The following is a 27,816-nucleotide window of genomic DNA, read 5'->3' as shown; positions in this document are numbered from 1 at the left end:
TAAAATATATTGCACCTGCACCATATCAAAAATAGACTTTTTTTTTTTTCTTCATCAACATGTGCTGCAGAGGTGTGCAGCTTTATTTATCACCTGTGTTTTCATCAGGCGTTTAACTGATGTCTCCTCATTTAGGCCTCTAAATACAGCCGTACACCACAAACTGTTCTTTGAAAAACAGAATTGAATATTGGTGCAGTTGGGGCTGTGCTAAGCATCAGTTGTTGCCAAGGAGATTGGCTTGAGAGATTGTTTCATCCAATTTAGGTTGCAGATATACGATAGTTTTAATAAATTATGTTGGTATTTTGTGTTCATTTGGCTTTTCACGTCTAATGAAATATTATTCCTCCCTTGGAAAGTTTGGCTGCAATTTGGAGCACGGATGGGGTTCTACATAAAATTCATAAGAGCTCAGTGAGTGTGTGGTAAAAGCTGTTTAAAGACCATAACAATTAACAATAGATATCCGGAGCGAGGAGTGTTACAATTACACACTATTACTATGATGTGTAATGACAATTTAGGAAAACCTTTCCAAAGTGGCTCAGAATATGACAAGACACAATAAAGGCCTGTCAGGAGAAGTCTGTCTGGAGACCATGAATGAAACGAGGATCCATCCCTTTAGGGACAGAGTAAGAAAACATTTTATTTAGGAAAAATGAAACACGGCTTGTAGCCAAAATCATTTATTTTTTTGTTTAGTTAACATCAATATTCTTTTTAGTCTGTAGATAAAGCTTGTCACAAAGGAATACGTACATTCATTAGGTAGGTCAAGAGAAGGAAAATGATAGCTAAGCGGGGACCTGCTTCTACTGAATAATACATACTTGAAAAAGAATCAAAAAAAGGCAACTCGTCCTATGTGGCAAAGCCTAGTCTTACAAAAAGTGGCAACATCAGAGATCGGCAGAAAAATGCAGACAAGAAAGCACAAGTTCTTAGGAAAAAGCAGCAGATTGAAAAAAACACAAGCCCTGTGAATAGATGGGCAGCTGTTAAGTGTCATGTCTACTGTTGGTGCAGTTCAACAAAATGAGCAGCATTTACCATAAACTGGAGCTTGTACTGCTACACAAAAGGCTGATTTTACTTAAGTTTTGGTATTTTTTCCTCCTCACTGAACTTTCAATGACAGAAACCCTGTATGGTTAAAACAAGAAAGTGGATTAAAAATGAGCAAAAGACAGTAAAGAGAAGACAAAAGGGGTTGTGGTTTGTTCAGTATATCAGCCGTAGAAAAAACAAAACAGGTTAAAAAAAAAAAGAAGATATTATGAAATGTTTTCGTTCGTTAAAAGTCACTTCTGCTGTAACCTTGCAGCTTTGAACTTTGACACTCTTTTCGGAGGCTGTTGGGGCGGGGAAGCTTCAGGTGCCACCTCCTCCTGTTTCCTCTCCAGAATGGTTGGAAGAGCAGGTTGAGCAATAGTCAGATGGGGAACAGTTAAAGGCATGGGGTCCTTTTCAACCACTGTACCTGAAAAGGCCTGGAGAACAGAGAGGGAAAACAAGGAGAGAAGTTAAAAAAACAAAGGACACAAACAACAAAAAGAAACAAATGATAACTTTGGAGAGTAAACACATCTTAAATTAATTAACTTTCCAGTCAAAGATGTCTTAACTTTCTCCTTTAAGATGTTAATGACCCTGGTATCCAATGCACTGAGTGACAGTCACTAGATTTCATGCACATTGATATTTTACTATTAATCAAAATATGACAATTTTCTGAATTTGATACGGATCATTTAAAGAGCATATTGCATTTGAATATTCCGAATTAGGCCTTTTACCAAACGCAGCATTTTCAAATTAAGGCGTGGGGTATGCCAGTATTATTCTGGTTTTGTGAAGTTTCTTTGGACGTGTGCAAATCGCATTCAGAATGTGCATCTTAGCTGAGGCTCTGTTTACGTTCAGCTGGAGTAGAAATGAAGATCCACTTTGGCAGAGAATGGATGCTCAGATGTAAAGCTCATATTTTTGATCTGGAGGACAAACACATCTACTTTACATTAGAAAAAAGGATATTAACAGCTTTTTGGATAGGTGCAACCTTTTTAAATGCACAAAAAATGAAAAAGGGAGTCTGTGTTTGTGGGGTTGAACAAATTTGTCCCCACTATTAAACAAAAAAAAATTATCTTAATTGGGGTCTACATGTCAGCATGTACAGTAGTATGTTCTTTTTCATTAGCCTTCCAAAAAAAACGGCTCCATTGGAAAATTGTGTTTCTCAGAATAATAGCAGATACTGGAATGTAACTGCATCTATAATGATGGGAAAATTGCAGGTGATGCTTTGGAATGTTAGAATGCATGTTTAACCTTTTCTGTTGTCTTTTTATCATATCTGTTAAAGCCATTTTTTTGTGCCTCAATTAAAAATTCATATTTATATTTGACTTCTTAGTAGTAATTTATGTATATTATATGAATGTTGAGTAATAATAGCATAAGTCTTGACATCATTGTGTGACGCAATCCTACTGGCTGCTAAGTTTATAAAAATGTAAAGAAAGAGAAGAGGAACCAGAAGCCTGGATCCCAGGAGCATCACAGTCTTTTGACCGTCATGTAATTTAGGAATTCATCTTTTGTTTGTACAAATTTAAGTTTTAAGTAAAGACAAGAAACAGTAAAGTTGGATTCCAGACCCTTTGTTTACTGATATGTGTCATGTACAGAAGAACTCCGAGGTTGACGGCTAGTGAGTTATACGCCGCACTCACATTATCTCTTTCATCAACATGCTATTGTTTGACCACATTGGGCTCCAGCTTGTTTTGTTTATATTAAGGGATGTGATGCACAAAGGTGTGATTTTCATAAAAAATTCATAATTGTGTATTGCAAAGCTCTTCACACTGAACCTTTCGAAGGACAGCACAACAAAGCCCGTTTAAGACATTAGAGAGAGAAATAAAAACCTAATTAAAAACACATCTATGTGCGTTTTACCTCAAATCGACTGGCGGGGTGCAGTGGGACTACTGTGGGACTGTCCTCCTCCGTTATGCCGTCACTGGTGTCACTATGTGTCGTCTCGTCGTGACTGAAGCTGCGCCCGGTTATTCGTCGCTCTTCGAAGTCGGCTGCGCTGCTCTCGCTCGTGTCACTGCACACGCTGTTCTCTCGGCTACGTGATTTTAAGATGGACTTCCTGGGAATGGGTTCTCCGTTCTTCATATCGACAAATAACCTGGGAAGAAAAGCTGAGTGTCACTAATCAGAGGAGAGGAAGAGCCCGTAAAACATGATCTGCATCAATGAATTTGCTTTGACGCAAAGTACTGGTGAATTATTTTACCTGTAGATGTCCGCCGGTGTTGTAATTTTGTGAAGTTCATGATGTGAGTGTCCGTTACTGTGTCCATTTTTCTTTTTCCTCTTCTGATCTTTCTGCTCTTTTCTTTCACTGAACTTCAATGTGGTATTTTTTCCCGTGTTTATCCTCACCTGAAAAACACGAGCGGTAAAGAGAAAAAGGGTCAAAATGAATGAATTTAAACAGAGACAAAACAATTCTGTGAGACTCTTGAGGTAATTTATCCTCCTGACCTTCTTGGGTTCAACTGTGTGAGAGAAATAGATGGTTGGCAAACAGTTGCCATCCTCTTCTTCATCTTCTTCCTCTTCTCTGTCAGTGCTAGGTGGTGCTGTACTGTGAGGCATGGTGGCCCAACTTGGCTTCAGACTCAGACCATTTACAGGTGGGGTCGGATCTCCCTCCTTCTCCTCCTCTGAGGAAGAGGATGATGTGTCCTCACCATTCATGTCTGTAGTATCAGATAATCTAAAAAAAACGCAAAAGAGATTTTAATACCTCACTTAATTAGAAAATGTCAAGGACTACTATCGAATTCTACTAAGCAAAAACCCTTAATGTGTTCGATACCTGTCCTGCTCATCTTGTAGCTCCTCCAGTTTCTCCAGCTCATCCAGTCTAGCCCACAGCTCCTCCTCAGTCAAGATGCCTTTTTTGTCCTCTCCATATCCACTCTCTTCATCCTCCTCATTTAGATCGAACACAGCGTCCAGCTTGGGCTTAGACTTTGGCTTGTGTGCTATTCTTTGCTTTCCTTTTAAAGCAAAAACACAAGTAAGAAATGTTTTAAATAAAGTGTGGTGTCACAAACAGTGATTCTGACTATCCTTGTGTTTTTCTTTGCCTTCCCATTAGACTTGTACAAATTCAAGTGAAATGAGGACAGTCAAAAGGCTGTTGCAAGTACCTTTGATGACAGAAGCATCAATGTTTCCGACCTCCTCTCTGATGTCAACGAAGTCCCCTTTGCCCTGAAAAAGAAGCAAAGTCAACACATTTGCCTCATTTGCGTCTTGTGCAATGTCTTAATTTTGAGACCATTTTAATGCTATTAAGAACGTACTGTTGACATAGTCTCCAAGTCCTTTGCGAATCCAACTCTGGCTTCAAAGTTTTTTATTGTCTTTGTCAGATCATCAAGTTCCTGCTTCACATCTGTAGAAAACAAGTGCATTATCATTAAAATATGCATGAAGTTTGTTTAGTGAAGGCTGAAAATGTGTAAATGCTGTGTTTGTGTTAACATGGAGTCAAAAGGATTTACACATTTCAGATAAAAAATAAATAAATTACTACAGCTGTTAAAGAGTTAAAATCCTAAAGATGTTGGAGGGGAAAAAAATTGAAAAATGATGACACAAACAGTTCATAATATCTTCTGCCCTGAATACTACTCCGGATCATTAAATCTTCACAACAATTAAGCCCTTTTACTAATAGCAGCAGAGGGCCCTTGTTTCCATGGCGATTGGGAGCCCCTCCAGTCAGTGCATCAACTGGAAGTGAGGAAAGGTCAAACACAGACGGCCTGACAACTCAGCTGCTGTCTGACACATTTCAGCTAGCTATGTTTGTATTACAGCACTTAGCTCTGTAATAGCAGGGTGGGCAGGGTCAGAAGACTGAGGGGGGGTGGGGGGGGGCAGACGGCTGCGGATGGGCTGTGGCAGCACATTTCTGCTTCACTAAACACTCTAATAATGTTCACATCAGATCAGATCGTTACGTGGGCCCATTTGACTCGATATGAGATTTTCTCACTTAGAACGAGCAGCTCGGAAAACAAACAGGAAAGTATCGCTACAATTAACCTGTAGTGTAATAAACAGGTTTTGTTTCCTACAAACTTTTTTTTTTTGCATTTAATCAAACAACGTTTCATAGACTGGGTGTAATCCAAACATATGGCGATAGAAAGGTGTGAAATGTAGATGAGCAAGTGACAATGATGACAATGATAAAAACAACATAAACAAAATGCAGTGCATCTGTTAGGAAATTATAGTAGAGTAATTATTATAAAGACTACAAAATAAAAATACTACTATAAAATCTATAAGTCATCAAGATAACATGATAAAAGCATTTTCCAAAGCATACTGCAGATATTGTAGAAGTAGCTCTGCATAAATTAGCTACTTGAGTGTTTCAAATGCATGGTAAAGATAGACTTGATACAGCAGCACCCTCTACTGGACTTCCCTGTGAACACACTACACACCCTGTGGAGCAGCGGTGTCAAACTCATTTTAGTTCAGGGGCCACATTCAGCTAAATTTGGATTGCAGTGGGCCGAACCAGTAAAATAATAACATAATAATATATAAATAATGTCAACTCCAAACCTTTCTCTATGTTTAAGAGCGAAAAAAGTAAATTTACATTATGAACAGGTTTACATCGACAAAAAATCCTTTTTAAACAATGTGAATAACATTAACAAACTGAAAAAATAAGTGTAATTTTAGCAATATTCTGCCTCACTTTATCATTTCCACATGTACATTATAACTTACAGATCACAGTGGATCTACAAATACATAAAACATTGAGTAACAGGCAGAATATTGTTAAAATTGTACTTACTTCTCTAAAGACATTTCAGGTTATTCACATTTTTTACGAAATTATAGTTTGTTTTTATGTAAATACATGAAAATATTTACATTTACAAAGAGAAACATTTGGAGTTGTCATTATTTTTATGTTATTATGATAGTGTTTTACTGGTCTGACCCACTTGAGATTGAATTGGTCTGAATGTGGAACCTGAACTAAAAGGATTGTTAATATCTTAGTGTAATTTTTGCATTTGACAAATTCATGCCCAGGGCCGGACTGGACCCTTTGGCGGGCCAGATTTGGCCCCCGGGCTGCATGTTTGACACCTGTGCTGTGGAGGATGCAAAGTAAAAAAAAAAAAACATGCTTTTGTGTTTCTATTGTTTTAAAGCAGACTTACATTTCAACCTGTGATCCACAATTTTCTGAGCCTGCTTGGCAGAACACTTAGTGAACCAGTTGTCTCCAAGCAACACTGTGACTTCATTAGTGTGGACCAGCTTCCCAGGCATGAAGGCCAAGGGACCAAACGGTACCTATTCACAGAACATCAGACGAAAAAAAACAATGAAGAACAAGAAAAACACTCGGAGAGCGCAGACCTCTGCCAAGACACATCTACCCCCCCGATCACCACCAAAATTGAATCATTTCTTCCTTGTGCCAGTATCAACATTTCCTGAAAATTTCATGAAAATCCATCCATAACTTTTTGAGTTATCTTGCTAACAAACAAACACGCATGCACGCAAACACACAAAGCAAAGTGATCACAATACCTCCTGGCAGAGGTAATGACAAGTAGGCAGGTGAAACAAAGCCGATAGAAAATGAGAGGAAAAGAGAGAATGAATTACCTATATTCTGTACAGTTAGGTAATAAAAATAGTAAATAAAAAATATTACATGAATTCCGTCTTAAGCCACAGGTCTCATACTTCTATGTATTTCAGTTCTATCATCTGTGTACATTAAAAAAACTCACCATTATATCATAAGACAGTTGATCTGGAAGAGTTTTGAGACGGTCGTTCAGTGCTTCATAGTCTCCTGACACTTCTAACCTGCAGAGTCACAGATTTACAATAATGTTAGGTCAAAGTTATGATAATACCTCGTTGTTTCACTTTTCTGTGATGTCACAACTGTCATCTGAAGGTATTGTTATGCAGTTCAGTTTGTTTCAATTTTGAGATATTAAAGAATCAACAGAAAACATGGGTAAGCAGCTCTTTGACTGAGAGAGGACATGTTGTCATGATATGCGTTTTTTTTGGGGGGAGGGAGGGGGGGATAATGGAACAATGTAAGCCTTGAGAGGAAATCATAACAAATGTTGGCCTTTGATATGAAAGGACATTATATCATGAGGAACAGTCCCTTTTCATAAATATTTTTCATGTCACAGAAGAAAAAAAAGCACAGGTGGAAGTTATTAAATGAATGTAGACTGAAGGGAAACCATCAGCTTGAGTTTCAGTCAGTTCACTTCTTAAAGAATGATAGTTGGGCTGCTAGAAGATGTTTTTTTGCTCTAAGGTCATTTTACTCATCTTTCAAAAACACTTAAAGATCTCCTCTGCTAATTTTAGAAGAAATACAAGTACTACATTGAATAATACATTGAAAAAAGTTCAATGACCGCATTGAAAACTGCTAAAATAACATTTACACTACCCATCTGACTGGAAATTCATAATCTATCAATATGTAAATGTTCATTTCAAAGGTTTTGCTGCTGGAAATGAAAGTGAAAATGTTTTTCAATGTTCGAGGAATGATGATTACAGGTTTCCACATGCAACTTTTAAAAGCGAAAGTTAGCTCATTATCAGCAACAAAACATTAGCGACTGTGTGATTAAATGTTGCTTTATATAAAGACATCAACTGTGCACAGAAATGTCTTTACTTTGGGTGAATGTGTAAACAAAAGTATGTCAAACTCTGCAAAGTGGTACTTAAACATCACTATGGATGAAAAAACAAAAAAACATTAAACTGAGTAAAGAGGAAGTTTGATAAATGTGTAACCAGCCTTGAACCTACAGGTCAATGCATCCCTCTGTACATGGAATGAAAGCTTATTAATAGCATTAGTGCTACTTTACTCTGGCTGCTGACAAAGCATTGGCAAAGTATTAGAAAGTGGTTTTGCTCTGCTAAACGATGCCCCATGCAGAGGTATAATGGACAGTGACAGCGATTAAAACTAAATCCACTGTGTGCTTGTCCTTTAAGATCACCCCTCTGTGCCACCAGGCCGTGTTCAAACCCACTAACAGAACAGCTAATCACAGCACACTGTCATTCAGAAAGGCCGCTGATTGGTCTGGGAGGGCTGCTACTCTAAATCAATATTGCATCAAATCACACTTGATTATTGTGAGTCAAAATTACACCTATAATAAAACCAATTGTGCAGCTCTTCTGTGGGCCATTTGTATTCCAACTGTATCTCAACTGCATTTTTTTAGAGCAAAGGTTGCGCAGAATAACACCAAAATATCTGTTAATAATATTTCTAGAAGTAGACTTAATTGTTGATAAAAACATTTCCAAGCTTGAGTTACTTGGCAACACTTACTTTGACAATAATCATCTAATAGATGCTTTACAATATAGTTTAAATACATATATGAGACTTTAAAGCTTATCTCCAGCATTTGTCACAAATTCTCCCTGACAGAAACATATTCTGTACGGCTGTAGAGTCAGCTTATGACCGAAGGGTGACCGGTTCGATTCCATGGACTGGCAGAAAAAGTTGTTGGCTGATGTACCCTTGAGCAAGGCACTTGACGACCCCCCCCCCCAACCACATTTGCTCCCCAGGTGCCTGATATAGCAAGTCCGCTGCTCCTACTCTGCAGTGTGTGGTGTGTTCCTGCATGTTCCAGTTATGGGTTAAAAGCAGAAGTTAAATTTCAGTGTGTGGTGCATGTACTGTGTACTGACAACAAAGGATCTTAATCTTAAAAAAATAATGATAATTAGTTAGACTGTTACAACTGTGTGTTTAGTTATTCTATGACAAACATAAAAAATACACACATTTGCTGTTGATACTTTGTGTGTTAAAGGTTCACAGCTTTAAAAAAAACAAAAACAAAAACAAAAAAAACTTTATTTAGCCTAGTTTATTTTGGGAATACAAACCTATCTGATTTCAACCTTTTCTCTTGCAGCATGGTGCAATATTGTATTCAACTCAAATGCAAACAAACCAAGTGTGTGCCAACTGTTACAAAAAACTCAATCTCCTCTTGACACTTACCAGTGCTCAATCCGACTTTCACAGTTTTTCACCACCTGTTTTCAGGACAAATAATTTCAGTCAATCATATTAATTAAAGTCAAAGTATTTACCAGTAGGGCACCAGTGCTTGGTAATTTCAAAAAACAAACAAACATCTTGATTAACCCTCTGGTATCCAAGTGTGCCTTTTAGGCACACTTTGCACTTCATTTTAAAAAACTTCATGTTATTTTTCAGAATTTAAATAAGGTTAGAATTCAAAAGTTGTTCATTTGTGCATGATCTTTAAAATTCTGGCCTCCAACTAAAATTTGCACATTGTAAACAAAAGAAAATTACCAGACTAGCATCTGTCTGCCAAGTGTGCCTAAAACACACTATTTCTTCCATTTGATCTGTATGATTAGGGCTGACCTTGATTTACAAAAATAAAATCAAATTAGAGCAGAAAAATAAATCAATATATAATATTTAATAGTTTGATTTATAGGTGTGCATTTTGCGCACACTTGGTGACAAATGCTAGCATTTTTGAACATTTGACCTAACGCCAAAAATAATAATGCAAATTAACCGATGTTGGAGTTAATCATTGACATATGCCAGGATGCAAAAATCAAATAATATATGATCCACTTTTTATGTAGTATTTTGAAAAAAAAAAAAAAAAATTGTGTGTTTTTTGCATCCAAAAAAAATGGTTTGTTTACATTACAAACACAGCATTTAAAGGGTTAAAAAATGTGACAATTATTGAGTATTTGGTATTTTTATTTACAGCTCAAGTTGATGAAATAGAAAAAAGTGTAAAAGAATTAAAAACAAACTGTATGAAAAATTTTTTGACATTATTCCATAAGTGTGCCAAAAAGGCACACTTGGTGCTTAGTAAGGGCCTTGGTGGACAGGATACCGGAGGGTTAAAAAGAAAACATGAACAAGATACAGACAAAACGTGAAGGAAATACAATAGAAGGGGGAAGGGAAGACAGACGCAGCTGTTGAAACTACAACCAAATTGTAGGCAACAACACAAACACATTCACAGTGTGGTACATGATGCAACACAGATGGAAACAGTTTGTGAGAAGCATTAATCCCTCCAAAGTAATGCAAACTTTTACCGATGAACTGTGCATATGTAACAAAATAAAAGTTATGATTACTTCCACTTTTGCACAAATTTAAATGTCTCAGCTGGTGAGGCGTTCAAGTGTTCATTAATAAATTCCGTTAACAAGGACCTTTAGCTCCCCTAGCTAGCTAATTGATAATCCCTCAACACATTAATAATCCGCTCCCCAAAATCTGAAGGTCAATTAATCGACAGATTGTCAAGTAAAAGTCCATTACAAGTAGAGTGCTGCCAAAGAAACAGGAAACTGGGGTTAAATCTCTTTCATTCAAGGAAAACGTGAACTTGAGCTCATGTGAGTGGCTGCAAACAAGGAAGCTTCTGGAAGATGGAGCTTAAAAGGGACAGTGTTTAAAACTTAACACAACAGGATATAGTTCAAAGAATATGCAAAGATGTAGTGAAAATAAAAAGCAGTTGAGTAAACCCAGTCGGGCTGAATCGAGCCGTGCTGGTCCACCGCGTGGCCGTTTGGAGCTCAGTAAAAGAGCCAAGAAAACGTCTACTGGTCAAATTACCTTTTCCTGTTCCTCTCGGAGCCTGACAACTCCACCGAGATGTTCTGCACTCATTTTACCTTTTTCAGCCATCGCCAACCCACGCACACAACAACAATCTGTAATGTTTAATGATGCCAAAACAAAGCTCAGGGGTTGTTGTGAGTCCTAAAGAAGTGTTTATGAATGCAGCAGCAGCAGCTATTCCTGAGAGCCGTTCTGGTCGTATTCATCAATGGGGCAGTGATATTAATCCACACTCTCGGAAGTGATAGCATCTCACACTCTCATTTCAAGATTTCTGCATGATTTCCAAAAATATCCACGGTTATAATATTCCCAGATTAGCAATATTCCTCGTCACTCTCGCTGCGCCATGCACCTCAGAACAAGACAGCTAGGATAAGAAGTACATCCGGTAGAGCCCTTCAAAATAAAAGACTTCACAGAGGAGCTTATTTATTTATTTATTTAGTTGAGGAGCTATTTGTCGGTTTATTTTTTTATTTAAAGTTAATTTACCTTTTTTGTTTACTGACTTAATATTTTTTTTGCCAGTTGTTTATTTTTTGTTTGTTTAATATTTGGAATTTATTTTTTTATTTTTATGGTTATTGTTTTCATTTTTTGGTATTTAGCACCTTTTTGCTTTGTGTTTTCTTATTGGTTTAGACCGTGGGCACCTGGGTATGAATAGAGAGCACAAAGTTCGACCAGCATGCACCTGGGTGGGCCTATGGTTTTTTACCAGACGATCAGACAGTCAGACAGGATAAGCAAGAGAGACAGCACAAAAGGCCTTAGTTGTTGTTTGCCTGCAAAATCTATAAAATAAACCACTTGAACTACATCTATGATACGGACATTGTATTTTTGACTGCGTAAACCACAAACCCATGGTGCATCTAGTGGTTATTTGAGTTATGTTAAAGTCTTAAGTTCAGTCACCTTTAAGTTGATTTAATTTTGATGACAAATAGCGGCTACATTTATTTATTTATTTATTTATTTATTTATTTATTACTTCCACCAAGTGTAACAGGTCTGTTTGTCTGTCTGTTAGCAAGATAGCTCAAAAAGTTATAAAAGAATTTTCATTAAATTTTTAGGAAATGTTGATACTGGCAGAAGGAACAAATGATTAAATTTTGGTGGTGTTGGGGGTTGGGGAGTGGGTGGGGGGGTACTGATCTGCCTTGGCAGAGGTCTGCACTCTCCGAGTGCTTTTCTAATTTAAAAAAAAATGTTTGGGAAGGAATGCTTCTCGGACCAAAAAAGAGTTTGTTTGAGGTGCTCTTTGGAAAAAGGGATTCAAAATATTTATCACACTGGAAGAAAAATCCAAGGCACTCTCTTTAAACATTAAAAATGCCTTTATTTGCATGGCATGGTCATATCCTAATAGGTCTAGATATGACCATGCCATGCTAATAAAAGCATTTTAACCCTTTCATGCATAGTGGTCACTATAGTGGACAGCTATTCAAAGCTGTTCTCTTATATATTCATGGATTTTGTTGTTTTAGTTCCATATGAGCCAACACAGTGGACACTTATGCACCATCCCATACATTACAATTCATACCATTACTATAACTTTGCTGTTCTTGATAAACCTGATCTGCAGTAATATGATTGAGTGTAAACTGATTGCTAATTGTTAATAGACTGTAATTAACAGGGTTTTTCTTTTAAACAAAAACTTGAGTGAGTGAGTAATAACTAGTATTAGAGTATGTTAAAACGTGAGAAAACATCAGATTAGCAGCACTAAAAAAACATGTTTTTATTTTATAGTTTTCACACAGTATGTCAGTAAATGTATGTTTCTTTGCTTCTAAAATTCAATGCATGGTGTTCAACTGAGTGGACATTTTTTTGGAACTCCATAAAAAACAGGTTCATAAAAAAAAAAAAAAAAAAAATCAATCATATAGTTTTTTTCGTGCGTAAAGAGGAATAAAAACACTCAGGAAAAAAAATCTTGATTAAAGTTCTCATAATTCATGCGTGAAAGGGTTAATGTTTAAAGAGAGTGCCTTGGATTTTTCTTCCAGTGTGATAAATGCTTTTCTAGTTTATTTATTTATTTATTTATTTATTTATTTATTTACTTCAAACACGCAAAGAAACAAAATAAAACTAAAAAAGCGCAGACCTTCACCAAGGCAGATCAATCCCCCCTTCCTGATCACCACCAAAATTTTAACATTTGTTCCTTGTGCGAGTATCAACATTTCCTGAAAATGTCATCAAAATCTTTCCATAATTTTCTGAGTTATCTTGCTAACAGACAGACAAACAAACAAACCTCCCCCCATCCCCTGATCACCACCAAAATGTAATCATTTGTTCCTTGTGCCAGTATCAACATTTCCTGAAAATTTCATAAAAATCCTTCCATAACTTTTTGAGTTATCTTGCTAACAGACAAACAAACAAACAAACAAACAAACAAACAAACAAACCCTGATGAAAACATAACCCCCTCGGTGGACGTAATAAAACAAAGCAAAATAAGACAAAAGCAAAATAACATTTAAATGAACAGAATCTATCTTCAAGTGTCTGAATGTGCATGGTCCAAAAGGAGTAGGAAGGGGTATAAACTTGTTTAATCCTACCCCTCAAGTGCTTTTACACCTTTATCAATAACTTAATACATGCATCAAATAATACATTTTTCCTAATTAAGTATTCAAACCACTACTAATACATAATGCAGTAACTGAATTATGCACAACAATATTATTATGGCAGTACAGTCAAACAAACAGACATCAACAGTTCAACAGTTTTCTTCAATAATTACAGCATATTTATTGGTACAACATCCATAAACAAACTGGGTTTTTAAAAGTAACAATAAAAGTTCTGCTAGTGAAGAATTCGATTAACAAATGTAATATTTTTACATAATGAACTGAAGATATGAAATGTATTGCACACACAGTATTATGCAAAAGTTATAATGCTCAAATGTCTGCAATACCCAGCCTCTGTTTTAAGATACAACCAGGAATAGATGTATAACATTTAGTTAAGTTCTCTAAGCTAATGTTTCAAGTATTTATGAGACCCCCCCCCCCCCTTGCATGTAAAATGTCTGTAAATCTTCTGTTCAAACAATATGAGATATGTATGACTGTATTAATTTTACACCATGTTTTATTAAGCATGTCAGACATTTCAGATTGTTTAGTTTATTTTTTGTGATAGGAACAAACACAGGACAAGCAAAATACTGGTTTCTAGCTTCTAGAATTCAATTATTTCAGATTTTTTTCTGTTTCTTCCCCCCAATTTATTTTATGTGTGTATTAACACTTTGCACATATTTACTGTTTTTTTCTATCAATATAGAAACAAAAAAATAATAATTTGGACAATACTGTATATATTTCCATATATGTGAATTGCATAATTAGTTTTAACTGATTGCGGCCTTATTGTTAAGTAGCACTTGGGCGCCACCCCTCCTGTCTCACAGGAAGAAGACAATAAGAATCACATAAAATAATTTTACAAAAACATAAATATAAGATGTAACAAGCTATACATGATACAGCCTGTGAGTACTGTGTATAATCTGCATTCAAGTGTACTTTAAAAATGTTTTCAGTCATTTAGTGAGCAGTCAAGTCACATGTTTCCTATTTGGGGTGCAAACATCTGTGCCCAAGGCTCTCTGTTTACCCTAATATACATGCGTTATAAATAGTGCGTGCGCAGTAGACTCCCTCCAGTGTAGGAGGTATGACAGCCTTGGGATAGCTCAGTGGATAATGCAACTGGCTTCAACACAAGAGTCCAGGAGATTAATTTCCAGCATGAGTCGTTCTGCAGATATGCTTAAGTTGGTTTTCTATTTTTTTTTTTTTTTTTTTTTTTTTTTTTTTTACCTCTGGTCTAAATTGGTCTAAATGCATTGTCCAGAGTCATTGAAAAATGTGTGTGTTTGAAAGATAGATGGGTGAAATTTACATATAAAAAGTACATGACTGAAAACACACTGCATATTTTTTTTTAATTCAAATTAACATTTTAAATTGTGGTGCATGTATCCTAGTGGTGATATATGCTTATAGTGAAGCTGAAAACTGACTTGGATACTGTGCCCCACCAATAAATAAGTTCGCCAGCCACCACTGGTCAAAGTTATGGTAATTATTATGTATTTTAGTTTATTCAATACACTGTAAATTCAGATTCAATTCCATATTACGCATAAACAAGTACATGACAATAAAATGCACTTTAGCATCTAGCCAGAAGTGCAATAGCAGCAAATGCAGAAAGTACAGAATATACAGTATTAACAATATCTACTCTGTATACAATGGGTGTAATATATGCAGATGTAAATATTAATACAATACATATGTACATTTTAAATAGTTTAATCTATATATAGGGTGGGGAAGCAAAATTTACAACATTTTGAGGCAGGGATTGAAAGACAGTGTATGACCAAGTAGTTTATTGAAAGTCATGAGAATTTATTTGCCACAAGAAAATGTACATAATAGAAAATGTTTTTATTCTATGTGTCGTCCTTCTTTCTCAATAACTGCCTTCACACGCTTCCTGAAACTTGCACAAGTGTTCCTCAAATATTCGGGTGACAACTTCTCCCATTCTTCTTTAATAGTATCTTCCAGACTTTCTCGTAATAGTTTTGCTCATAGTCATTCTCTTCTTTACATTATAAACAGTCTTTATGGACACTCCAACTATTTTTGAAATCTCCTTTGGTGTGACGAGTGCATTCAGCAAATCACACACTCTTTGACGTTTGCTTTCCTGATTACTCATATGGGCAAAAGTTTCTGAAAAGGTATGGATAACAGTGTTAGGTATGATTATGACATTAATATATGTTTGGTTTCAAAACAATTGACGTAGTGCCTGCTGAGAAAAAACAACTAAATGTTCATTGTAAATTTTGCTTCCCCACCCTGTATTTTACAAGTCATATTGTACATGTAGCCTCCATCACATCTAATCTCTGTCCCCCTTCTTTCTGATTCAACAGGTCCTCAATAGGTAACTTTTAGTTTAATGTGAAACCCAAGCCTCGTTTCCGGTTTGTGATGACAGCTGTTCCTCTGAAGCTCCCGGTGTACTCTGGGTAAGTGGACATTGCACAGACGTAAACAGTCCTTTGAGGCAAACTCAGCAAACTTAACCCTGCTGCAGTAATGCAGTCATATTCACAGTGACAAGCACAAGTGATATCAAAGCATTATTTAGACAGAAACATTTTCTAGTCATGTGACACGGGTCTGCTTTGGCTGCACAAACATCGTAGAAAATCTTTTACCACGAACATCCACATAGCAGCCTATATTTTATCCCTTTGGATGTTTGAAGTCTAAATGGGAAACTGATGAATGGTACAGTTTGCAAAGTATGCTTTCTGGAAATTATTATAATCCGACCTGTGGACCCTGCCCCCTTCTTTCTTTGATGTTATTGGCTGATTGTGTTGCATTTAAGTGATGTCCGAAATATGAACATCTGTTATACACCAAAATCCACAAGGAATGGTCAATAAAATAACATCGTCTAATAACACCTTACTTAACACTTAGTCCTTTATCTATGCAAAAGCAATCGATATTAGCCATTTGTTATGATGGACACAGATTCCCGAGTTTGTAAGTAAAATACTCTCATTTCAATGCTAATGTGGAAAGACTTAAGTATTAGGGACCGAATGAAGACAATTCAAGTTTCATTCGGCAGGCATACATTCATAAGCAAAAATTCATAATAAACACAAGACATCATTCAAAAAATTATGATAATACATATATAAACGCGTATGGTATAAGAAAATAAATAGAACGATATTTTATTTTTAAATACATATATATCACGTTAATATAATTATTAATCATTATTAAAATGTTTTAAGGTTTTTCATGATTCCAAATGCCCTACTATATATTACTACACTAAAATATGCATGCCCGTTTTGTCAAACAGGTGAATCTGGGATTCAACTAATGTACGTGAATGCAACATTTTTTTTTCCTCCCACAAAGCATTGCGTCCACAAGCTCAGAAATCAGGAGCGCTACCGGCTCTGAAACCGATTTCTTTATTTTATTTTATTTTATTTTATTTTAAATACAAGAAAAACAAATACCGATGTGGATAGCAAGGCAAGGTATGTTCACGAAACACAATCAAATCAGAAATTAGAAGAATTCGACGTTCATGAAAATGGACAATAACAATGAGTAACCTGCATGATCATGATGATGCTTTCTGATGCAATCTGAGTTATATCATATTTTGTTTTCTTCTCATGAATTGGTTTTTGTTTTGTTTTTTGTACCTCAAATTGATTTACATTTTGTTACGTTTTAACATAATGTAACCGGTCGTGAGAACCACAATTTTGACGCAAATTATTTTTCCACATTGGCAGATCTTACTCATCAATATTTCTTTCTAATTACTTTTTTTTTTTTTTTTAAATGTAAATAACAGTATGGGCCATCGAATTGAAGATGTCATGAAGCTGTGCTGCGAGTTGTCTGCCAATCAGCAAATCAAAACTACGGTGAAGAGCTCTGGAAAGGGAGCAGCAGCAGCTGGGGGTCTGGCCTTTGCAGGGGGGCTGGTTGGGGGTCCTCTTGGTATTGCAGTGGGTGAGTCTATGATACCTGCAATAGTTCCTTCTTTCCATTGATCATTTAATAAATCTGTGATCAGTAGTGTGCATATATTTGCCAGGCAGGTTAAACATTCAATAGTCTTAAGAGTACATCGATTTTCCACAACATTATTATTTTGTTACAATGGCACCCACTAGAGGCTTGGATGTATCAGGAAATAAGTGTATGTTTAGTCCTCAGAGTTGATGTATTGGAAGCAGCAATATGGTCAAGTACAAGAATCTGAGTGACTTTGCCAAGGGTTAAATTGTAATGGTACTGACTGGGTCAGAGCGTCTCCAAAACTGTAGGGTTTGTTGAGTGTTCCTGGTCTGCAGTGGCTAGATTCTAAAAGTGGTCTGAAAAAGGAAAATCTCATCACTAGATCTCAACCCAGTCAAGCATCAGTGGGAGCATAACATTATTATCACCCTTCTAACATTGTGTGGTCCCCCTTCTGTCGACAAAACAGCACTGACCCAAGGCATGGACTCCTAAAGGTGTCTTGAGGCATATAAAGCAGATCCTGGATGTTGTAACAGGAGGAATCTATGGATTAATTTGTCCAGCACATCCCACAGATGCTTGATTGGTTTGTGATCAGATTTAACTTTTTAGACCACTTATGGTATGGTCTAGACACTGCAGACCAGGATGATCAAACAAAATATTCAGTTTTGGAGACACTCTGACCCAGTCATTTGGCCATCACAATTTGGATCTTGTCGCTGTCTCTCAGATCCTTAACTGGCCTATTTTCCTGCTTCCAACACATCAACTGTGAGGGCTAAATATCACTGGTCTATGAGTAAAATGCTTCCAGAATAAAAGTAGTTAAACTTTACCAAATTTGAGTCACTAATACACAAAATTCTGTCAAAAGTGCTAGTTGGTTGTAGTTTCTAAGATACAGTCCTGGGCCAAAATGTGAAATTCTGAGAATTAATGAGACAATGGGTTTTATTCAAAAGGAATATTTCTCTAAGAGCTACCAGATCTACCTCAAAACAGTGTGTTCACATTGCAATACATTCACTTTTCAAGTTCTTTCTAGTGGAACGTTTATAAATCCATTGTATAAATGTACATAAACCAACATAGATGTGTAATAACACACCATCATATATATTGAAAACAGGAGCTAACCAGCACTTTTGTCATTTGTTTTCTGATTCATCTTATTAAAATATGTAAGATTTAGCACATTTAATGTCTGATGCAGATATTTTCGAAGAAATTGTACATCAGTGTATTCAGTTGCTGCCTTATATGTCCCACCCACTGACATGTGGCAGTGTAATAAAATAATCAGCATTATTACCACTTCATGTATTAGTGGTCTTAACATTATGGCCAATCAGTGTATGTCAGTGCTGTTAAAGGGGTCATATTTTGCTAAACCCACTTTTATTAGTCTTTGGTACCTTTTTTGTGCATTTGGACCCTAACAGTTCATAAAGTTTGAATTTGAACCCTCCAGGTGCTGCAAAGCTATCTTTATATTCATTCCGGCAAAAATCGAGTGGATTTCTACAACCTGTTTTAATTCATTCTTAATTTGTTCCATTTTATAAGTAGTTACATCACGACATTTGCACATGTAAGGTCAAGACTCCCGACAAACATTTCACCGAGTACGCCATAATTGTTTATCAGCAGCAGCAGTTGTAGTCCATACTGAAAATATGTCCAAACTTAGAGCCGATTACCTAAAATGTTCAGTTGTTGGTCGTATTAACAAACTCAAGTGCCTGAATGGGACAGAGCACATCGTCAACAACCTGGAGGGGGTGGGGCATTTTCATTTAAAGGGCCAGCTCTCAAAACGACTTTTCTGGTGTCGTTACTCAAAAATAGGGTTGAAGATGGACCTGTGGAGTTGAATTAATGAAGAATTCAGCAAAATATCACTCCTTTAATAAACTTTCTCTTATAGGCGGAGCTGTTGGAGGCCTTTTGGGATGTTGGATGACCAGTGGACAATTCAAACCTCTGCCTCAGATCATCATGGAGCTGAGTCCTCAGCAGCAGCAGAAGCTTTATGACGATCTCATGGCCATCCTTGGAGACATTCAGTGGACAGACATGGTCCAGCTCACAGCTCTGGTGATGGGAAACGCCACCCTGAAGCAGCAGCTTACAGCAGCTCTTCTTGGTTATATCACCAAGGAACTCCAGGCAGAGGTCCATTATGTGGATTAGTGTGTGTGTGTGTGTGTGGAAACTGATGTAAATTACTGGGATCCTTATGATGAACATGAACTGTTTTATGAACATTTGAAAAAATGTGAAATTACTTGTATAAAAATTGTACAGACACAATCACAGTCATGCTAACAGGAGACAAAAGTTATGAGAGCAGATTGTGAATTAAGAGAGCTGTATGACTGGAATAATTTATTACTGGAAGTGCACTTATCAGTTGAAGGAATTATTTATTCAGTATGCTTTTACCAGCACTTATAATTATGTCTGGCTGTGTATGGTACTTTAAATTAATTTCTGCCAAAGTGGTGTAGTTATGGAAGATACAGAAGATAATGTAGATCATCTGCACAGTCTGAAATATTTTAATTAATGCAAATGTATCAACTACTGGGTTTTCAGTTTAAGGGATTATTTTGCCAGTATTATGTTACAGTATATTGGTATTTATGAGTGACAAAAATAAACATCAGCGTATGAAGTTTTCATATTTAAAGTGTGACAATACTGACCAGGTAACATGTTTGCGACAAGAACCTCGACCTTAATATTCATATAGATTTTTGGCAGTACATACTTTGACTCATTATAGCATAGGAGTAAGTCCTTTAACAATGACTGCATTACAAGTGCAAGTATGAATTACACTGTTTTGGTTCAATGGCATAGCTTCCGGAACAATCGAATAGATCCATCATTAATATTATTGGATGACTTGTGTTCCTCCCGCTGTGATGAGAAAAAAAATATAAGCTCTGACAAAGGTCTATTAAGGGACCTGTGGTTTAAGGCTTTCCCATTAGTGTCATACACTGTACATGTAATGAGTTTTTTAAGTCTTTTAAACATCACAGTAAAGCTGGATGTCTGTGAAAGTTTTCTGTTGTCCAGGTCATCATTCATTCTTAGTTTTTCAACATCCAAAACCAGTTCAATGCTGAAAATAAACTAAGGATAGTAAAGTCATTCTGGTAGTGGTTTAAATTATGTACATCAAACTCAGAAATTTATGTATTTGCACTATCCAAATTTGCATTTAGATTAATAGAGCTTTGCTAGTAATGACAGCCTCAAGTCTAAGTAGATCCCTCACTAAACTATCTGGACAACGTAGTGTTCTATTTAATATGCATTAATTCTATAGACACCTCAATGACTTAGAAATTTTATTGTAATTCCCTGACTTCACAATCACATATTCAAGGAGAGTTACTTTGTCTTATGGCTGTCTGTTTTGTCCCAATTCCTACAGTGCTGAATTTGAAGATGGGTTATGTTATCAAGTGAAATCCTTTTATTATGCAAGGTTGGTCTCCATGTGACTAATTATTTTAGTTCTAAAAGCAAACAACATAGATGTGTCCTAGGAAAATGGACTGTTATTTTTAGATCATTTAAAAAATTTAATTGAAAAGGGTTAATGAAGCAGGTATCAAATACTTTAAGGACTGTGTTTCATCAGGTTCGTTTACTTGAGTCTATTCAGTTCCTAGGTCTGCCTCTCATCTTTTCCTGTTTATGCCATTTATTCTCTGCCCTCAAGTATTTCTCCTTTAGTTTTGTCTTGCGCCACTAACAGTTTTTATTACACATCATCTGCAAAATATGAGTTCTTGAAAACACAGTTTAATCATCATTGTGTATGCAGGATAAGGAAAAACTCAAGACTGAATATTGTAATCACGCAGTTGGAAATACGTCTTTAATAGTAAATACATGGAAGCTCAAACAGAGCCACTTAAAATACATATTACAGAGAGGAACTCTGACAGAGCTCCAGTGTTTATCCCACAACGACTGTTTCATCATCAGGGAACTCATAGTAAGGAACCTCGAGGTTAAGAGGTGCAGGTCCCTTTCGTATTCTTCCTGAAGCATCATAGTGAGAACCATGGCACGGACAGTAATAACCTCCAAAGTCTCCAGCGTTGGCAATGGGCACACAACCCAGATGGGTGCAGACACCAAGAACAATAACCCAACTGGGGTTGATCACCCTATCCTTGTCATGTTGGGGATCACGCAGCTCTGCGATATTGACATCTGCCTCTGCACTAATTTCTTTCTCTGTGCGGTGACGGACAAACAGAGGCTTTCCTCTCCATTTGAAGGTCATGTTTTTACCTTCAGGGATATCACTGAGCTTGATCTCAATTTTAGACAAAGCCAGGACATCAGCTGATGCACTCATGGAGGAGACAAACTGGGTGACCACTGTTTTAGCTGCATAGACACCAACCACAGTGGTTGCTCCTGTTACAAGGTAGGAGAATACCCTTCTTCCCTCACTGCTGTCCTGGGAGGACTTGTTTGGGTCAATTACATCGGTGCGACGGTAGTCTGAAAAATCAGGGATCCTGACATCTGTATGGGCCAGTCGGATTCCTGCAGGACCTGGAAAAAATATAGATAACATACTTTTAGTAAGCTGATGTATTTAAGTGTAATGTGCTCGAATTAATATACCACACTAACAAAACAGTACGATAAAAAAAAAAAAAAAGTTGAGAAAACCATTTCCTTATATAACGCATATGAGGGGTGAAATCTTTTCAAGCTTCTTAGTTCTAACTCAGAATTACAGCTCTGGGTTAATTAGCATTTTAATACCGTATTGATGTGACGATGATGACTGAACTGATTACTAAAGCTGAGCTTAATCCACAGTGTGCCACAGTCTGATACAATATTATGACATGTCAATATGTCAAGTTACACATCCCCATACCAACTTTACCATTAGCTTTAGCCGACAGCATCCGTTATTTGTCCTTACCAGCAGTAGCCGCCACATCCTTAGCTCCAAACCCCAGGTTTTTAACCGCGTGTTTCGTTGCCTGCAAGTACGAGGATAGAACCCCGTTACGAGCGGCTATGGACATCATACTTGTCCAAAATATGAGATCACCACCCCACTACTGGGGACACGACCTTGCGCGTACAAACCGAGCGTGCGCCTTTCTGTTCTGCTTTACTAGAAACTCCCACCGTCCTGAAAAGGTTCCGTGTTACTTGAGTTACATACAAATATTCCTGTTCATTTTTAAAATATAATTTAGTGGAGTGTAATATGGAATTACAGCGTTAGATAACACCAAATTTAAAGTATATTCAGAAAAGCTATGTGGTGGAGATTTGTTACAAACAGTGGAAACTATAAATATATTTAAACTAAATTTATTACAGGCATTTAAAGAAGACGCCCATATTGTGGGGGTCCTCGTGATGTAAACACGGGTCCTACGTAAAAAAAAAAAAAAAAATGAAGGCGAGCTACACAATGGTAACCTGAGAGAAGAAAAAAAGAGGAAAAAATGAAAATACCAAAAAGAAAATTATTTCTTCTCATAATTTTTGCCTATGTGGCATTTTCACTATATGCTGCATACAATGTTTTCTTCAGCACCAAAGCAATATCACGCGTTCATAGGGTTGTGAAGAAAGAGACAGCCCCGTCGGGTAATTCCATAAAACACCGTTTTCACACCTTTATTCATGAATTCGCTTCCTGATTATCTGACGTTTAGGGAATATCTTCGTAGAATCTAACGGTGATTAACTCGTTGTGTTTGGCAGGTGGTGTCAGAGATGGCGGTGCTGTTGCTCCATTTGTAGGCGATGAATGGAATCCGTGGGAGAATGAACAGGTGGACTACAACTCTGCTCTAAATAAAAAGAGAGAGGCTTTCAAACAGTACATCGGCCGAATTGACAAAAACAAACCTAAAAGATACAAGGTGCAAATCTGGGGGAAAGCCGCTATAGGTGAGTTGTGGTTTGGTTCATCCTCAACTATTGACCCAGATCCCATAAATCTTGGGGGGGGGGGGGGGGGGTATGACTGGTGAATTAATTGTCTTTACTGAGTCATGTCTAATAATGTGATAATATATTTTCTAGTTCATGAACGCTGAACGGAGTTTCTCCCAAGTCTGAGAAGAAAAGTAGAACAGTGTTTAAGACTTGGCTTGACAAATACCAAACAGACAAAATCTTTTGGGGTTTGAAGAGATTTTCAACAAAGTTTAAATTTACTGTAATCCATCTCTGAGACAATCAGATTGATATTGCTGTCTAATCATATAATGATCAGGTGAGAATCTGACTTAGTCATATCGTGACTAAAACGGGGAAGACCAACCCACAAAGTATTTATCTTAAACGTGTTATTATTATTATTATTATTATTATTATTATTATTATTATTATTATTATTATTATTATTATAATAATAATAATAATAATAATAATAATAATTAAACTCAGTGTTTATGTGTTTAATATTATCCTTTTAGAGAACATTACAGAATAGTGGTTGACTACTATGGTTGTAAAATGTCATACACAAAAGAAAATTATTCTGAAACAGGATGACAGTACATAAAATTGATATCATGTTGTATCTAGGTCTGTTTGGCATTTGACAAAATAGAATGTAATAATAATATATATGGTTTTTCAACCTAAATGATAATTTTTGCGTTATCACTGTTTACTTAAGTAGATCTATGCTGTAGGCAGAGTGCATCTTAGAGAATAGTGTTAAGTAGATCTTTATGACACTCTGCCCATTGTGTAATTATTTTAAGTAAAGAAATTTATAACTAAATCAATGCAATAAGTATACATATGTCATTAGTATTTAAGAAGCCATTATAAAGCAAAAAACAGTGCAGTACTTGACACATTACAGTATTAAACCAACCTACCAGGCAGCCCACCCCTCTGCCAGTCTACTAACCCTTTGATCTCCAAAGGGTTACTACTAATACTAACAGTACATTAGGTACTGGATCAGTTAGTAGTGAATGAACTATGTATGTATCTATGTTGTAAAAAAAAAAAAAAAAAAAGTAATGATAGGTGGTGATTGTAATATAAAAAGTAAACTTTTAAGGTAGAAAAGAAAAAAATATGTTTGCCTTGGTTGAGCAGTGCAACATGCTCACACTGTGATGCTCATAGCAAATTGTTTTAACTGTTTTTTTTCTCCAGGGCTTTACCTTTGGGAACACATTTTAGAGGGACCCCTCAACCCTACTGACAAAGTAGCCCAATGGAGAGAGGGGGAGCTGCAGTGTGGAAAGGTTGACTTCAGGTAACAACATCAAAGGATACTGAAAAAAAAAAAGTTGTATAATCTGAAGCCATCAAATTATTCCTTCTTTGCTTTGTTTCTCTGCAGTTTTTATACAGGTCCTGCTGTCGTCCAAGGCCATGTCCCTCTGGAAATGAACAGCCTGGTTTTGGTTCTGAATGGTCGTGAACAACAGAAGGTCACGTACTCCACACGGTGGCTGGAGCATGTCAAGGCTCTGGTTCAGTCTCACACTGTATCTCATGTGGCTGTGGTCCTGCTTGGCAACGAGCGCTGCAACAATGACTGGATTGGCCCATATTTGAAGAGAAATGGTGGCTTTGTGGATCTGTTGTTTCTAGTGTATGACAGCCCCTGGGTCAATGACAAAGATGTCTTCCAGTGGCCGCTTGGTGTTGCAACGTATGTCATCCTTAACTTTTCTTACATGTCAATGTATTTGTATTCACCATACTTTGCAGGTTGTGAGGTTTTATTATGTCTTCGCAGATACAGGCAGTTTCCCATGATCAGGCCAAATGCCCAGATGATCACCTCTAACAGGCCATACCTCTGCAATTTCTTAGGAACTGTTTACAAAAATTCTTCCAGAGAAGTACTCATGCAAGTGCTGAAACAATCTGGCCTTGACAAAGAATGCATCACCACTGCCAGGGAGAAGTAAGTCATTATTCAGTTACTGAGTCGATATTAGAGCTGATGTGGATAAAGTAAGCATTTATATTATGTCTTATTGCCTGCTTCCCTTTTAGCACAATTAAATTAAAAGTGAAGTTGAGGTTGGAAAATGTGCAATGCACTTGTCTCTTTGCCTCAGGTGGCTCCCTCAGGAGACAACAGACAGTCTGAGGCACTATCAGACAGCTCTGGCCCAAAGCGAGCTCACCCTCTGCCCAGTCGGGGTTAACACTGAGTGCTACCGTATCTATGAAGCTTGCTCTTACGGCTCAGTGCCAGTGGTGGAAGACGTCCAGACACCTGGGACCTGTGCGGCAGGCCCCAGCGCTCCACTGCGTCTGCTAAAAGCTGCAGGGGCCCCCTTCATTTTCATCAATGATTGGAAGGAGCTGCCGGCCATCTTGGAGAGGGAGAGATCGATGAGTCAGGAGCAGAGGGTGGACAGGAGGAGGAGGCTGTTGGAGTGGTATGCCAGCTTCCGTCAGCAGATGAAGGAGAGGTTCACAGAGGTCATAGAGGAAACATTCTTTAAAACTGTCTGACTGTGGTGCTTACTTTAAAAACCTTAAAAAGATCAACAGGGTTAATGTTCAGTATTGACATAATTTATTTTGTGGTGTGTGGAGAAATGTGATAGACTACTGTTTTGTGAACCTGGTGGTGTCCAGTGTAATAGTCTAGTGAGATTATTATAAAGCCATTTAGGCATTTAGTAAAGTTGAAAAGCTGCCATTACTTGTCAGTTACGTCCTGTTCAGGATCCTTTGGGATTATTGTAAATATGTTTTTTATTATGTAAACGTTTACAATGGTGGAATGTTAAGTCAGTTAAGATGCCTTTATATTTCACAGCAACATGTGGTTTGTTTAATTTAAGTATGTTATACATCTCTGTTTGAGCACACATAATATGATTTCAGAAAACACTACAATGACTGATATACATTATGTGCTTTCAAGCCTTGTTTAAAATGGTACATCATTGTTTTGTAACATAAACAGCTGATATGGAGACAAAAAAAAAAAGACAGAAAAGTGGATAGTGTTGGTGTGACATGTATTGCATTTCAGATTATAGCATTGCAAAAAACATTTCAGCTTTGTTGTATTTATTTCAGTGCCATGGCGCATGATTACTTTTTTTGTGCAATAAAATGAAATTGAATGTTGTAAAGATAAAAACACTGGCCGTTTCTTGTCGAGTGCTTTTATTGACCCTGCAGATGGCGCTGCAGACCACTACTTTTTTTTATTACTTACACAGTAGTTACGTGGAGAGGTTTGTGAAGTTGTCACATACTAAATCAACATATTTACTCAAGTCTTTGTTAGTACTGTCCTGCAAAATTTATAGGTGGATTTACTGCAATAAAGATATGCAATTTGGTGTAAATTTTGGAATGAACTGAAAAGTGATATGCATGGTCATTGGTAAGACTTTGCATAAAATGTGTAAAATTTTTTGGCACACTTGAATATTAGTCTACTCCAATAAATAAAAAAGAAGGCTGCACATTCGGAGGTAGGAGTGTCAGTCCACTGGTGTCCACTAACTGTGTGTGCATGTGTATGTATGTGTGGATCAGATCCCTCCCTGTCCTTCCTCTCCTCTCCCTGTGCTCCAGCTGCTGTGCTGCAGTCGGCCTGCCCTGTCTGCCTCGGAGCCTGCTGGGAGTAGGGGGGGAGAAACCGTCGAGGGAGACCGAGCTAAGGGGGGGAAGTGTGAGTGGGTCCCAAACTGGAAACCACTACCTTATTTAAAAAAAAAAAAAAAAAAGCACACGCAAAGCCCTACTCTAACGACTTTAACGCGTCCCGGTCATATTATTTGGCACTACTTTCCAGTTCGGACGGAGCCGCGGAGCCCCAGAAACTTGCGTGATTGTTTTTTTTTTCTTCTTCTGTGGTGGCGGTTGTGCTGTTGCGCCGACTGCTCAGTTAGTTGAGAGGAGTCATTGGTTGGAGCTGGATTGCGCATTGGCCCTGCTTTATATCCACCACTGCTCCAGAGGAAGAGGAACAATGAAGGACTAAAACCCCCTCGCTCCGTGCCGAGCTAGTGTTAAAGTTAAACCCGTGCTAAGTGTTATTCCGTGTCGCCCTCTTTCGTCTTCTTCTCTCTTTCCATTTTTTTTCTCGTCCGGTTTGGGATGCGACGGCTGCTCTAGGAACCCGCTTGTTGACAAACAGTTTTTGCGAGAAGTTTTCAACAAGCCTAAAGCACAAGCAGTGGGAAAATGTCCACGCCGAGGTTCAAAAAGGATAAAGAGATTATCGCGGAGTATGAGAGTCAAGTAAAAGGTAAGACCGTAAACTCTTTCCCCCCTTTGGAATATGCTTGTAAAAAGGCTAATAGGGACCAGGCTCGTGCATCCCTA

At 37.2% G+C, this 27,816-nt stretch overlaps 5 protein-coding genes across 8 annotated transcripts in view; 3 read left to right on the top strand and 2 right to left on the bottom strand.

Annotated features, from left to right (window-relative positions):
* Positions 1–676: 676 nt before the first annotated feature.
* Positions 677–11,203, bottom strand: uri1 (URI1 prefoldin like chaperone). Its single transcript, XM_030136921.1, has 11 exons — positions 10,811–11,203; positions 9,176–9,210; positions 6,885–6,963; positions 6,300–6,435; positions 4,401–4,492; positions 4,245–4,308; positions 3,908–4,091; positions 3,571–3,805; positions 3,320–3,468; positions 2,971–3,211; positions 677–1,496 (listed from the first exon to the last, which is right to left on the bottom strand). The coding sequence occupies exons 1-11, from the start codon at positions 10,880–10,882 to the stop codon at positions 1,308–1,310; spliced, it is 1,476 nt and encodes a 491-aa protein (XP_029992781.1). The 5' UTR covers positions 10,883–11,203; the 3' UTR covers positions 677–1,307.
* A 4,692-nt stretch (positions 11,204–15,895) lies between these two features.
* Positions 15,896–20,625, top strand: LOC115421332 (protein C19orf12 homolog). 2 transcript variants are annotated; one of them, XM_030137173.1, is made up of 3 exons: positions 15,896–15,920; positions 17,291–17,451; positions 19,394–20,625. In XM_030137173.1, exons 2-3 carry the CDS (start codon positions 17,292–17,294, stop codon positions 19,657–19,659), a joined length of 426 nt encoding a protein of 141 aa, XP_029993033.1. In that variant the 5' UTR covers positions 15,896–15,920; position 17,291; the 3' UTR covers positions 19,660–20,625. The 2 variants fall into 2 exon arrangements, with proteins under 2 accessions (XP_029993033.1, XP_029993032.1); XM_030137172.1 differs by lacking the exon at positions 15,896–15,920 and adding an exon at positions 16,815–16,964.
* A 711-nt stretch (positions 20,626–21,336) lies between these two features.
* LOC115421331 (cytochrome b-c1 complex subunit Rieske, mitochondrial-like) lies at positions 21,337–22,645 on the bottom strand. 2 transcript variants are annotated; one of them, XM_030137170.1, is made up of 2 exons: positions 22,439–22,645; positions 21,337–22,047 (listed from the first exon to the last, which is right to left on the bottom strand). In XM_030137170.1, exons 1-2 carry the CDS (start codon positions 22,545–22,547, stop codon positions 21,446–21,448), a joined length of 711 nt encoding a protein of 236 aa, XP_029993030.1. In that variant the 5' UTR covers positions 22,548–22,645; the 3' UTR covers positions 21,337–21,445. The 2 variants fall into 2 exon arrangements, with proteins under 2 accessions (XP_029993030.1, XP_029993029.1); XM_030137169.1 differs by having other exon boundaries at positions 21,337–22,056; positions 22,439–22,644.
* Positions 22,646–22,922: 277 nt separating this feature from the next.
* rxylt1 (ribitol xylosyltransferase 1) lies at positions 22,923–26,614 on the top strand. Its single transcript, XM_030135752.1, has 6 exons — positions 22,923–23,121; positions 23,239–23,427; positions 24,658–24,760; positions 24,848–25,162; positions 25,250–25,420; positions 25,578–26,614. The coding sequence occupies exons 1-6, from the start codon at positions 22,977–22,979 to the stop codon at positions 25,978–25,980; spliced, it is 1,326 nt and encodes a 441-aa protein (XP_029991612.1). The 5' UTR covers positions 22,923–22,976; the 3' UTR covers positions 25,981–26,614.
* Positions 26,615–27,074: 460 nt separating this feature from the next.
* The window catches only part of srgap1a (SLIT-ROBO Rho GTPase activating protein 1a), an 83,272-nt gene continuing 82,530 nt past the window's right edge, over positions 27,075–27,816 (top strand). Inside the window, exon 1 of one of the 2 annotated variants that reach the window (XM_030135749.1) lies at positions 27,075–27,739. In XM_030135749.1, the coding sequence (XP_029991609.1) occupies positions 27,676–27,739 (64 nt within the window). In that variant the 5' untranslated portion in view covers positions 27,075–27,675. The remainder of the gene's footprint in view (positions 27,740–27,816) is intronic. The other variant, XM_030135748.1, reaches the window with a different exon arrangement.

Source organism: Sphaeramia orbicularis, chromosome 6, assembly GCF_902148855.1.
Source record: "Sphaeramia orbicularis chromosome 6, fSphaOr1.1, whole genome shotgun sequence".
NCBI classification, from domain to species: domain Eukaryota; kingdom Metazoa; phylum Chordata; class Actinopteri; order Kurtiformes; family Apogonidae; genus Sphaeramia; species Sphaeramia orbicularis.
This window is presented reverse-complemented; position numbering and strand designations above follow the sequence as displayed.

Excerpts from the sequence above, each read along its gene's own strand:
- uri1 (XM_030136921.1), bottom strand. The coding sequence starts at position 10,882 with ATGGCTGAAAAAGGTAAAATGAGTGCAGAACATCTCGGTGGAGTTGTC. Across the intron at positions 4,493-6,299 it reads TGTGGATCACAGGTTGAAAT|ATGTGAAGCAGGAACTTGAT; the intron begins GTAAGTCTGCTT and ends TGTTTTCTACAG. Across the intron at positions 4,309-4,400 it reads ACTTGGAGACTATGTCAACA|GGCAAAGGGGACTTCGTTGA; the intron begins GTACGTTCTTAA and ends CTTCTTTTTCAG.
- LOC115421332 (XM_030137173.1), top strand. The coding sequence starts at position 17,292 with ATGGGCCATCGAATTGAAGATGTCATGAAGCTGTGCTGCGAGTTGTCT. Across the intron at positions 17,452-19,393 it reads TCCTCTTGGTATTGCAGTGG|GCGGAGCTGTTGGAGGCCTT; the intron begins GTGAGTCTATGA and ends TTTCTCTTATAG.
- LOC115421331 (XM_030137169.1), bottom strand. The coding sequence starts at position 22,547 with ATGATGTCCATAGCCGCTCGTAACGGGGTTCTATCCTCGTACTTGCAG. Across the intron at positions 22,057-22,438 it reads GGATGTGGCGGCTACTGCTG|GTCCTGCAGGAATCCGACTG; the intron begins GTAAGGACAAAT and ends TATTTTTTCCAG.
- rxylt1 (XM_030135752.1), top strand. The coding sequence starts at position 22,977 with ATGAAAATACCAAAAAGAAAATTATTTCTTCTCATAATTTTTGCCTAT. Across the intron at positions 23,122-23,238 it reads GAAAGAGACAGCCCCGTCGG|GTGGTGTCAGAGATGGCGGT; the intron begins GTAATTCCATAA and ends TGTGTTTGGCAG. Across the intron at positions 25,421-25,577 it reads ATCACCACTGCCAGGGAGAA|GTGGCTCCCTCAGGAGACAA; the intron begins GTAAGTCATTAT and ends TCTTTGCCTCAG.